General features: G+C 36.3%; 1 protein-coding gene across 1 annotated transcript; it reads right to left on the bottom strand.

Annotated features, from left to right (window-relative positions):
* Window positions 1-6,463: 6,463 nt before the first annotated feature.
* Window positions 6,464-7,374, bottom strand: LOC124380632 (C-X-C motif chemokine 11-6-like). The gene is made up of 4 exons (XM_046841797.1): window positions 7,216-7,374; window positions 6,993-7,119; window positions 6,817-6,906; window positions 6,464-6,720 (listed from the first exon to the last, which is right to left on the bottom strand). The coding sequence occupies exons 1-4, from the start codon at window positions 7,271-7,273 to the stop codon at window positions 6,708-6,710; spliced, it is 288 nt and encodes a 95-aa protein (XP_046697753.1). The 5' UTR covers window positions 7,274-7,374; the 3' UTR covers window positions 6,464-6,707.
* Between the last annotated feature and the right edge of the window lie 4,816 nt (window positions 7,375-12,190).

Here is a 12,190-nt window from a genome sequence, read left to right as displayed (position 1 = left end):
ACAAGACCGACAAAACTGCACAACATCTTTCCTGAGTGCAGGCCAAAAAAAATGTTTAAGAACACGTGAATAAGTTTTTGTGATGCCTAAGTGTCCTGACCAAGGATGATCATGGGCTACCTGAAGTACACCCTGCCTATAATCTGAAGATACCACAAGCTGAAAGACACTGTCAAAAGGTGAATCAATGCAAGACCATTTCCGCATTGAGATTGTTCTCTACAAAATAAGCTACTTGTCACTTTGCCAACTCTTCCTGACTACACACAGTTGAAAAATACTTTTTCAGGCTAGGATCAGCCATTTAAGACTCAACAAGTTGTAAACGACTAATAGGTAACTCACCAAGTTGAGCATCTGTGCTCTGAATTTTCATTGAAGTCACTGGGTCTAAAGAACAAGCAGTGGGAGGAGTCAACACAGCAGACTCCACACACACCACAGCTTTTAAAAAACAAGCTTTAGGACTAGTCAGAGTACTTACAGGTAACACTGTGGGGTGATCACGCTACAGACCATCTGGTAAGAGACTGCCAGCAGGACTCTCCAGAACTTCTAAGACTGTAAATACTTTACCTCCAGCTATGTCATGCCCTAATATGAAAGTAACACCTTCCACAGGTAAAGACTGACATACCGCTACTTTATATATCCCTGTAGCTAGACTTGAGCTCAAGTGCACATAGTAAATAGGAACTTTAATGTACTGCATGGTAATCCCCTTACAAAATGCATGTGTTACACAGAAGGACTTGTCTGAAAAAGATAAAACATCAGGTAATATATATGATTGAGTAGCGCCAGTATCACGAAGAATTTTAACAGGTATGGGAGTTTGATCATTCCCAACTAAAGAACATGTACCCTCTGTTTCAAATGGCTGATAACATGAATCAAAAGGACTAAGGGTTTTCGCCAGTGCAATTTGTTGGGTATGACTAGGAGCAACCAGTAGAGCTAGGAGAGGAATTTGACCGATTAGGCCGAGTCGTCTTTAACTGTTGATCAGTGGTTACTGAAGGTTCTACCTTAGTCTGCTTAAATATATTCTTATGATTCAACACAAACTCATCTGCGAGGACAGCCACTTCCGAAACAGAGTAAACCTTCCTCTCATTTGGGTAGACCACAAAACGATCAGGTTGACAATTCTTAACTTCCTCAAGCAACATAAGCTCCCTCAAGGAGTCTGGCTTCGCCCAGGACCTGGACACCTTAGTGTGCAGGTCCAGAAAGAACGGCAGACCGCAACATGGAGGTTGTGATGTGAGTTGCAGGAAGCGTTCATCAAGCTTGCTGGACGAAGACGCTCTCTTCTCATCGGCCGGCCAAGTCAGATCCAGCTTGGCAATGGCTCAAGTCACAACCTTCATGAGCTCCCCTACTTGAGCTCCTCAGAGGAAGAGAGGCAGAGCTGAATGCTCTCATCGCATGAGAAAGAAGCTGCCAAAAGGCTTGCTTCCAAAGCATGCGAACGAGTGTTGGACCTGACAGGAGAGGCAGGAGAAAGAGTCAAGAACCAAAGCCCTCTGCGAGGTATGCATTCAAAAAGTAGGCATGGAATGTGCAATGTATATATTTACACATTCATACTTTCCCATTGTGTAATCACTGTTTTTTGGTTTCCCATGTGAGTTGTTGCATTTTTTTTATTATTATGTAATTATAGGTATAGTGTAATAGCAGGAATAGAGAGAATGGAGAACCTTTTTTGTTGCCTCATTTGTATATTAAAAATAGAGGTCGATAACTACGTGTCTTGTTGTGAAAGAACAAATGAAACTGAAACTTTTTTGATTTCTTTATTCAGTGGAAATGAACTGGGTTACTAAAAACTACATGTTTGTTTCTTATTAAGTTCAGAATTTTATGTAATATACCAGATCATTTTATTTTGGATTATAGACCAGTATAATCTAGGATTCAGTACTGTAATCAAAAATAATAATTGAAATTGCAGAATTAAAAATATTTTTGAAATAAATGAAATTATATTCCAATTGTCCCCTGGTGGTCTAGTGGTTAAGACGCGGCGCTCTCACCGCTGCGACCCGGGTTCGATTCCCGGTCAGGGAACCATCCCCAGCCACTCTCAGTGCCGGTCTCAAGCCCGGATAAATTGGGGAGGGTTGCGTTAGGAAGGGCATCCAGCGTAAAACATGTGCCAAATCAAAACATGCAGAGGATCCGCTGTGGCGACCCCTAACGGGAGAAAGAAAGTTTTATATTCCAATTGTCAAATATAAGTGGATAAATAAATATACCAAACTGTGTCCCTATTAAATGTATCCTTGTTAAGTACATCTTAAATTTATGAGGAACATACAATTCAGTTAGAAAGCATTCAGACCACCTTATTTATTTATTTACATTTTGCTGGTTGCAGCCTTATTAAAAAATTATTAACTTTGATATGAAATTTCAAAACTTTTTGCTCAGAAACTTGAAATGTAGCTCACTAATTCGAATTTCTGTTTACAACTTGTAAGCAGCTTTGTATGTCTCCATGGTGTCACTTTGGGAAATTTTTACTGGCCTTATACTTTCCCTAGATGATGCAATAAATATACTTCCACAACAAATCTGAAATCCATTTTCAGTTTCACTACTGATTTCCCTTGTAAACGCTTTCTTCTCTGAAATAATTCTGTTAATATGAAATTACTTTCAAGAAAAATAAATTAACATTATTTATATATTTTGGAAAATATTAATAATCTCAACATTTATATTGAATACACAATATAGATTTACAAATCTCATCCCATATTTCCCATATTTGTTTCAAAATAGGACATTGAAAATATATTAAATGTTTAAACTAAATAAATAAACGATTTTAAGGAAAAAATAAGGTAATTTTTAATTTGATAGCTGCAACCTGTCTCAAAACATTCGGGACGGGGTAACAAAAATCTGCAAAAAAGTGTTAGTGTTATTAAAATTAAACAGTTAGAGAAACATTTTGTGTCTTCAGTAAGATGATTGTGTATAAATAGTGTATCTTAAAGTGGCAGAGTTTCTCAGAAGTATAGATAGGCAGAGCTTCAAGGACAAAAGTGAAATCAGGCAGCACTGCATTTAAAACAGTCTGATTCTGTAATGGAAATCACTACAGGGGCTCATTAACACCTTCACAAATCTTTGTCTGTGAGTACAGTCTGCCACGTTACATGTCTATCATTGCAAAGAAGAAGTTATGCAGGAACATGATGCAGAAATGCCACTATGCTCTTTGGGCCAAAACTCAATTAAAATGTACTGATTCAAAGTGACAAATGTTCTGTGGTCAGACGAATTAAAAAATCATCAAATTCAAATATACAGTTAAAAGAGAAGACACCACACTGTAGCATTTTCAGACTTTATTGTAGATGTTTTAATAAAACATCACAATTACACATAGCTGATAATTGACTTTTCACATTATTATATATACCTGTTCCATTTACAGTAAAAACCTTTTTTATTTGCTATTATGTCCTGAAATATCTTAATAACCTCATCTTTTATGCTTTGCAATTACACATTATTTCTAAGAACGAGGATATTTTGTACAAGCAATTTTTGATAAGATTAGATTAAATTAAACCAATAAAATGCAGTCCGAGAAGATTGAGAGCAAATCATTACCATCACAATTACAAGAACAGACTAGCAAATTACTAATTCAGCGGAGCAATGACTAACTGTAATGTGGATTATAATGCATCTACCTTTTACTGAAACAAGTTACAGAACCTGTAGTCTCCACTCTCCAAATAGTAGGCACACAGATTGCCAGTGATCGGACATGGACACGGGGTGGATTAGCAGCATCAGTGGATCGTTATCGGATCTGTAACAGGACGCTTTGTGCTGGGGGGTGTTGGTGAGAGGGGCACCCCAGTCAATGAGAGCAGAGGAGCAGTGGCTCTTGCCACCAGGCCACCCTCTGTGTATGGCCCTGATAAAAACACTATGCCAAGTATAATTTACTAAGCAATGTGGTTAGGGTACCCTAACCCTATGTAAGCATGACAAACAATACAAATGATATATAGATACAAAGCCTCAATGTATCAAGTACTGGTTTACATAACAAATACTGTACACAGAAGGCACATTTAACTCACCAACAAATATCTTCAAAAATGGAAAAAATAAATAAAATCATAGCATTCGATTCAACATGAAACACCAAATGCATTGTTGTCATGTGACATCATTTGCCAAATTCCAGACAATGCTGAAGACACAAGCAACTGAACAACATACTTTTGAAAATAGTTGAGTTAAGCAAATAGACATTAATACACATGAAGATATCAAAAAATTACTATAATAATAGATTATATACCTACATGTAACATTATACCAAGTTTGAATCGTTAAAAGAACCAGATAGAGTCAAATGTTTGTGAGTTGTGATCAGGCTGGTTGCATTGAATGTGTTTGATTCACTAAAGCAAAGCAGTTCATAAGAGTCATTTGTTCGGATTATGCTTTATTAGAAATGCGAGATTTCTTTTCATTATTTCCATATGTTTTTTTGTCATCTCGTTGAAGCACTGTGCTGTGAATTGATTTATATTTTTATATATAAAATTTCTATTTTATAAATTGGGATATCAGTGCTGGGATGGCAGATGGGGTGGCAATGCTTTTTCTTAGGGTGGCAGTTGCTACCCTGTGCCACTATGGTAGATCTGCACAGTTTTTAAAATATAATTTAACAGCCATGCAAGTTAATAATCATGAGTCCTTGTTTAAATGAGTTAAGCAGTAAAACACTCAGGCATGTAGAGGCTTGTATAGGTATAGTGTAATAGCAGGAATAGAGAGAATGGAGAACCTTTTTTGTTGCCTCATTTGTATATTAAAAATAGAGGTCGATAACTACGTGTCTTGTTGTGAAAGAACAATCGAAACTGAAACTTTTTTGATTTCTCTATTCGGTGGAAATGAACTGGGTTACTAAAAACTACATTTGTTTCTTATTAAGTTCAGAATTGTATATATTATACCAGATCATATTTTTGGATCAGAGACCAGTATAATCTAGGATTCGTTACTGTTATTGGAAAATAATTGAGATTGTAGACTTCAGAAATCTTTGAATTAAATGAAATTATAGTCCAACTGTAAAATATAAGTGGAGATATGAATATACCAAATTGTGTCCTCATTAAATGTATCCTTGCTAAATACATTTTAATTTAATCAGGATCATACAATGCAGTTAGAAAGCATTCAGACCACCTTATGTATGTATTTTATTTTATTTTACATTTGCTGGTTGCAGCCTTATTCAAATATTATTAACTTTGATATAAAATTTCAAACCTTTTTGCTCAGAAACTTGAAATGTAGCTCACTAATTTGAATTTTTGTTTACAACATGTAAGCAGCTTTGTATGTCTCTTCCATGGTGTCACTTTGGGAAATTTTTACTGGCCTTATACTTTCCCCAGATGAGTATAAATATACTTCCACAACAAATCTGAAATCTAATTTCAGTTTCACTACTGATTTCCCTTGTAAACGCTTTCTTCTCTGAAATAATTATGTTGATATGAAATTACTTTCAAGCATATTAAATTACCATTATTTATATATTTTGGAAAATATTAATAATCTCAACATTTATACTATATACACAATATGAACAACTTCATTTCCAAAAATGTCAGGATACTGTGTAAAATGTGAATAAGACAAAATGCAATGATTTACAAATCTCATCCCACATTTCCCATATTTTATTCAAAATAGAACATAAAACATATTCAATCTTTAAACTAAAGAAATAAACCATTTTAAGGAAAAAATAAGGTAATTTTTAATTTAATAGCTGCAACCTGTCTCAAAACATTCAGGACGGGGTAACAAAAATCTGCAAAAAGTGTAAGTGTTATTAAAATTATGTGATGCTGCACAGTAGTAAACATGGCCCTGTCCCAACTCTGTGACCATCAAATTCAAAATGACATTTTTCTTTCCTTAAAATGGAAGATATTCTCAGTTTAAAGATTTTAGATTTTGTTTTATTTTGAATAGAATATAGATTTATGAGATTTGTAAATCATTGCATTCTATTTTTTATTTACATTTTACACAGTGTCCAACTTTATTTTGGAATTGGGGTTGTATAAATGTGTTGAATCAGTTTATATTCAGACTGAGTTCAGATTGAGTTGGGGTAAAATTTTCAGGATTCTTATGTTAATAAATAACAATTATGATGAATATGCAGACCTGAGACACGTTCAACACTAACTTTGCTGCTGCTGATTTGCCACACAGTGTGTTATATATCCTTTGAAAGGTTTTACAGGTGTGTTTTTTTACTGCTGAATTGATTGCATCAGTGATGTGTCTGTAGTTTGCTGAAAAGCTGAACCTAACTGGAAATCTAATATTAGGCAAATATTATAAAAATGTATTTCATATTTTGCTAAAAGAATACAACAGTTCATTATAATTTGGTTTTTAAGCACTATTATGTGCTGACTTTATTATAATTTTAGTACGTCAGTGTACAGGAACAATACATTTGCATAAATCCTTAAAAAACTTAATACACTCTGTCATATAAAGATGTAACACTCATAAATTAAACAGTTAAAATATAATACATACAGTTTTACATCACAATAAAATATTTAAAATAGAAAAGCAAGTCGTCTCTGCATTCGTCCTCTATTTCTGTTGACACACTGCATGCTTTACTCTGCACTCCTGCAAAAAACAAACAGATTTTAATACTCATATCTTATATAGATAATAGAACATTATTATGATATAATATATAATATGCATAAAAAATGTACCCACTTTTTCTTTAATGCTGCCATGATGTAATTCTGAGTAAATTCTGATTTTGGATTCAAACATTTCTTTCCTGCACCGTTCTTCATAGTGACACTACAGAGATGAAGAATAAGTTAGATTTCTCCATAGAACTAAATGATGTTGTACATTATTATAAATATCAGAATTACTGAACTTACATGATTTCCACATTTTCACAAGATGCACTAGCGGGATGAAACTCAATCTTGTCAATATTTTTAATGCGAACTACGTTAGCTGCAGGACCCTGACACAAACACCTGGTTACACCGGTCTTGGCTTGTCCTGTAAACAGAAGAAAATTATATATTTAATATATATATAAAAATATATACATGATATTTCACTGATAGTGGTGTAGATGAGGCTCAAGACTCTTACCTTGTACATGAACAATAAGTAGGCAGGCAAACACAACAAAAACTGCAGCAGTCTTCATCTTCTTCTTGCTCTTGAACACACTTGTTTCTCTGAAGATTCTTTGAATGATTTTCTTCTTGATGCTTGTTGATGATGTGAATGAGTGAGTGTGCTTACTCCTCTTTTATACGCTCAGTTCGGTGTTTTCACATTTAATTTCTATTCCTTTAGTTATATTCACTTTCGGTTGCACTTCCTCTTTCAAGATTTTTTGTCATTTTTTTGCACATTGGGACTGAGGCAAAAGTTCATTTTGAGTTTTCAGTCTTCAAACTTTATTAGAACTAACTCATGGCAAAGCTTAAGATCGATATTCTGTGTAAAATATGGCTTTTGAGCATTATTTTGTTGGACGTCATTACTGGTGTTAACAGAAATGTAGAAAAGCATACTATATGTAAAAATGTAGAACAGTATACTTATGGCATGAATTTACTTGTACAGAATAAAGAACTATTAAAAACAACATCTGCCTCAAATCACACCCTGGTTATAGTTACAAATGGAAGTTCAACAAGGAATTAAGAAACATGGAGAAATATTAGATACTGGATTACAGCTGGTTTACTAACAACAACTTTATTATCAAGCTCTTGAGTGTTATCTTGATGAAATAAATTCAGATAGCACAATGTACCTTGATAAATTATTTTTAATGCAACTACAGATAGATTATAATGACAGAATCTAGGTGTATTATTTGTGACACATTTGTAAAAGTTTAGATATTATTATTAATTCTGATAAGTTACTTAAAACTATTTGATCCCCAAAAATGACAACAAATATAATGTAGTAAAACAGTGTTTGAAAATGTAAATTAGGCATAAGACAGTAAGATTTTCTTTTAAAATATAATTAAACAGCCATGCAAGTTTATCATCTTAAACCCTTATTTTAAAATGATTACATTTTATATGACATTTCTGACCTTTTTGCAATGAAGCTTCAACTCTAGCCCAGGTGCATCTAATTTTTACTGGATCATTGTTGCAATGCTTCTGCACTTTGATTGGAAGCAACCTGTGACAAATTCAGTTGCTTAGGCATAATTTGGAGAGCCACACACCAGTCTATATACGGTCAACAGAGTTTAGAGTTCAGAGACAGGATTTTCCTGAAGCGCTGAATGTTTGGCAAAACGTACTAAATGTGGGGGCAGGCCTGAGTGGCCAGACAGAACTTTTACTTCAAGAAACATGAAACTAATTAGAATTTTTTTTACAGCTTTCAAGTAGCACAGAGTTTTACTTCCCTCTGGGAAATCTTTACTGGACTTATACTTTCCACTGATGATGCAATAAAATTGTTGTACTGCCGCAACTTAACATATTAAGTAACATATTACTGGGACCAGGTGGAGTAGAATCCATGTATTTATTGAATAGTTTAAGAACATGATCCAGGATGCAGAGTCGAACAGGCAGAAAGTTTAATACACAATACAATCAGTCAGTAAACAAATCCATAAAACAGAACTGAAAGCGTAGTCAGAAAAGGATGAGCAAAAGTCAAAACACAATATTACAGACAATTGTCATGAAATGGCTTGGTATGCACACAGAAACACAATAATTTGCAAGACAGTGAGGTACAAGAAGGCTACTAACAGGAAGTGACCATTTGACCTGGAGGTGTACAGAATTTGACCGAAGGTTCCCTCTGGTGGAGCAAAGGGGGAACTGCAGTGGGAGTTGTTTCAAAATCCCCCTCATAGGAAAAGCTCTAGGTGTTCTTTTATGAGGCCCCCCTGGTTCAGGAAGCGGTCAGGATGGTTACTGTGGAAGTTCTCGGTCAGTGACAGGTTCACAATTTCGATAGGTGACCGGGTTAATCTGATGCACAATCTTGAACAGACCAATAAATCTCGGACTTAGTTTTCTGCATAGTTGTTTTGGCTTGATATTTTGGGTCGATAGCCATACCATCTGGCCAGGTTAATAGAGGGGGTGGAAACGTCTTCTACGATTTACCTGCAGCTCTTGACACCGAACTGCCCTCTGAAGACAAACATGGGCCCTTTCCTAGATCTCCATAGTCTGCTGGAACCAGTGGTTCATAATGGGGATGTCCGAGACTTCTTCCAACCATGGGAAGAGAGGAGGTTGCTAGCCCAGATCACATTGGATCTGGTAGGTAGAGGAGTGGTTTAGGGAGTTCTAAGCATATTCCGCCCACACCAAGTACTCGGTCCAGCGGTGTTGTTTCCTATTTCCTGAGGATGCATCCCAATTCTTGGTTTACTTGCTCAGCCTGCCCATTGGCTTGTGGCTGGTATCCAGATGTGAGGCTGACCTGAATCCCCAACACGTCAAAAACGCTTTCCAAACCTGTGAGGTAAATTTGGTTCATTGATCTGAGACAATGTCCTCTGGCAGGCCATAGTTACAGAAGACATGGTGGAGTAATAGCTTGGATGTTTCTAGTGATGTGGGTCATCCTTTAAAGGTAAGAATTTGCAGGCCCTGAAGAAGCAATCAACAGCGACCAACATAATAGAGTTACCTTGAAAAATAGGGAGGTTCGTCACGAAGTTGATGGCGCCTAGATCCTCTTTGTTTGCGAGCAGCTCATGATTCCCAACATTGTAGGTACTAGATAGTTTCTGTGAGAAAAATGCATACAGGTAAAGTTTGCCTGGATTACCATTGTGCTGTTAGAGTACACCTCCGATTCCACAGCTGGAGGTATCCATCTCTACTACAAAGCGTGTACTGGGATTTGAGTTGTGTAGAATTGTAGTTAAGGTCAACCATTGTTTTAAAGGTTCAAACGCACTCTGAGCTTTATTGTAGTTTCAGTAGCAGTATAGTGAGTGGTGGGGCCATAGTACTGTAGTTACGAATAAAGCGATAAAAATTTACAAAGCCCAGAAAGCATTGCAACTCCTTTATGGTGGTCAGTGGTGTCCAAACTGTCACTTCTTCAACCATGTTATGATTGATCTTCACCCGCTGACAATTGATGACATACCCTAGGGCGTGCTAACAAAATGAACATGAAATGAACTAATCTGACCATCAGAAACCTGCAACAGGGAACGAAAACAATATTTATATGCCTAAAGATTTTACATGCCATCTAGTGGACAAGTGTGTAATGGTAAGGCCAAAATCCTGGCCTAAAACAGTCCTTATTAGAAGACAATAAAAAAAATATCTTATTCTATAGTGCTTGTGTAGTGTCTTTATAAATAAGGGAATGACATGTTCAGCTTACCAAGGTGCTTGATTCGGTTAAAATTTTCATGGTCAAGTCAAGTTTATTTCTAAAGTGCTTTTCACAACAGACATTGTCTCAAAGCAGGTGAATGGTGTGCATTTATCCCTGATGAGCAGCCATTGTGACCCCAGCAAGGAAAAACTCCCTTAGATGTTATGAGGAAGAAACCTTGAGAGGAACCATCCTCATTTGGGTGACATTAAGAGTGTGATTATAAATCTTTACACAATACAGAACACTGGAAAGTGAAAACTAACATGAGCACTGAAAGGTAAGATTATGAGTAATGATCTTTCTACAGTCTTTTTACAGTCTTGTGTGGTTATAAAACTAGAAGCTACTGAGCAACTCATAAAATAGCTCAACATTTGCGATCATCATACATCCAACACCAGCTTCTTTCAACACTCAAAGAGGTCCAGGGTCCAAACTCCACATGAAGTGGGATCCAATTGGCACTGGTACGTCTCTAGATGGTTCTGGATGTTTGCGGTGTCAGCATCGACTTCTTTAAAGGACCTAAATCTTTATAAGGTGGGACGTGACTGGGGCTGGAGGAACCTCAGAATGCCTCGGGATGGGTCTCATGGTTTTCTGAACAGGAGAGTCTGGGTTTAATGTGGCCAGTTAACCAATTAAATTTTAGACCCAGGCTCAACAGAATTGGGGGCTGATTTATTTCTAGTCCACAATGTAGAATAATGCAGCCTGTCAATGCAGCAAGTGTTTACACAGAGTCAAAAGCTCCCTAGTTTATTTGTCTTGCTTTGCTGACACATTTGTAACATGCCGTCAGTAGTGACTAAGAAGCCATGTGTGAATCAAGATTACAATGGAATTGTTAAAAAATAAAACTCAATCTTTGCTCACATTTTGTCCCGTATTCCCTTTACAATTTTAGTATCTATATTTTATAGTATTTATTGCATGCCTTAATGCCTATGTTTGTGGATACTGCGCTGAAAGTTGTAAATTTCCCATTGAGATAAATAAAGTATCTATCTATCTATCTATCTGAACGGAAAAGGCTGAGGTACGCTGAACTTGCAGCCAATGCACAACAAGAAGGCTGGAATGTAAAGGTACGCCCAGTGGAAGTAGGTTGCAGAGGGTTCGTAACCACCACAACATCCAGGCTATTTAGGGAGATTGGGAGTACGAGGAGAGGCCCACCGGCAGGCAGCCAAAAAACTCTCTGCAGCTGCGGAAAAGGGAAGCCAGTGGCTGTGGGTGAAGAGAAAAGACTCCGCTTGGGTCTTTAAGTGAGTTGATGGCACCTAGGGAGTGAACCTGGGACACTGGGATTCACTGCTGAACCCTTATCCATCCATCCATCCATCCATCCATCCATCTAATTACTTTCAGTTTCTTTTCCAAAACAATTTTAGGAATCCACTTGGTTTGCATTCACAATACCACAAATCTGTTATATTAAACACATCTTGTCTAAATACCTTAAATATTTATAGGCCGGATGACACAACTTTGATCTTAAAGGGGTTTTTTTATACAGTTTGAATGAAAGGCTTACAATTTTGCTGCATATCATGAACAACACAATCTTTAAATAATTGAAAATAAGATATGACAAATGACAATTCAATAGATAGATAGATAGATAGATAGATAGATAGATAGATAGATAGATAGATAGATAGATAGTCTTACAGCTATCTATGTAAACCCATTCGAGAACAGGAATAGAGATAAGCAG

The sequence above is a fragment of the Silurus meridionalis genome, chromosome 27 (assembly GCF_014805685.1).
Source record: "Silurus meridionalis isolate SWU-2019-XX chromosome 27, ASM1480568v1, whole genome shotgun sequence".
NCBI classification, from domain to species: Eukaryota; Metazoa; Chordata; class Actinopteri; order Siluriformes; family Siluridae; genus Silurus; species Silurus meridionalis.
This window is presented reverse-complemented; position numbering and strand designations above follow the sequence as displayed.

Bases quoted from the DNA above. Each gene is read 5' to 3' on its own strand.
- LOC124380632 (XM_046841797.1), bottom strand. From the start codon at position 7,273: ATGAAGACTGCTGCAGTTTTTGTTGTGTTTGCCTGCCTACTTATTGTT. The intron at 7,120-7,215 runs GTAAGAGTCTTG...TTCTGTTTACAG, and splicing joins ACTTATTGTTCATGTACAAG to GACAAGCCAAGACCGGTGTA. The intron at 6,907-6,992 runs GTAAGTTCAGTA...TCATCTCTGTAG, and splicing joins TGTGAAAATGTGGAAATCAT to TGTCACTATGAAGAACGGTG.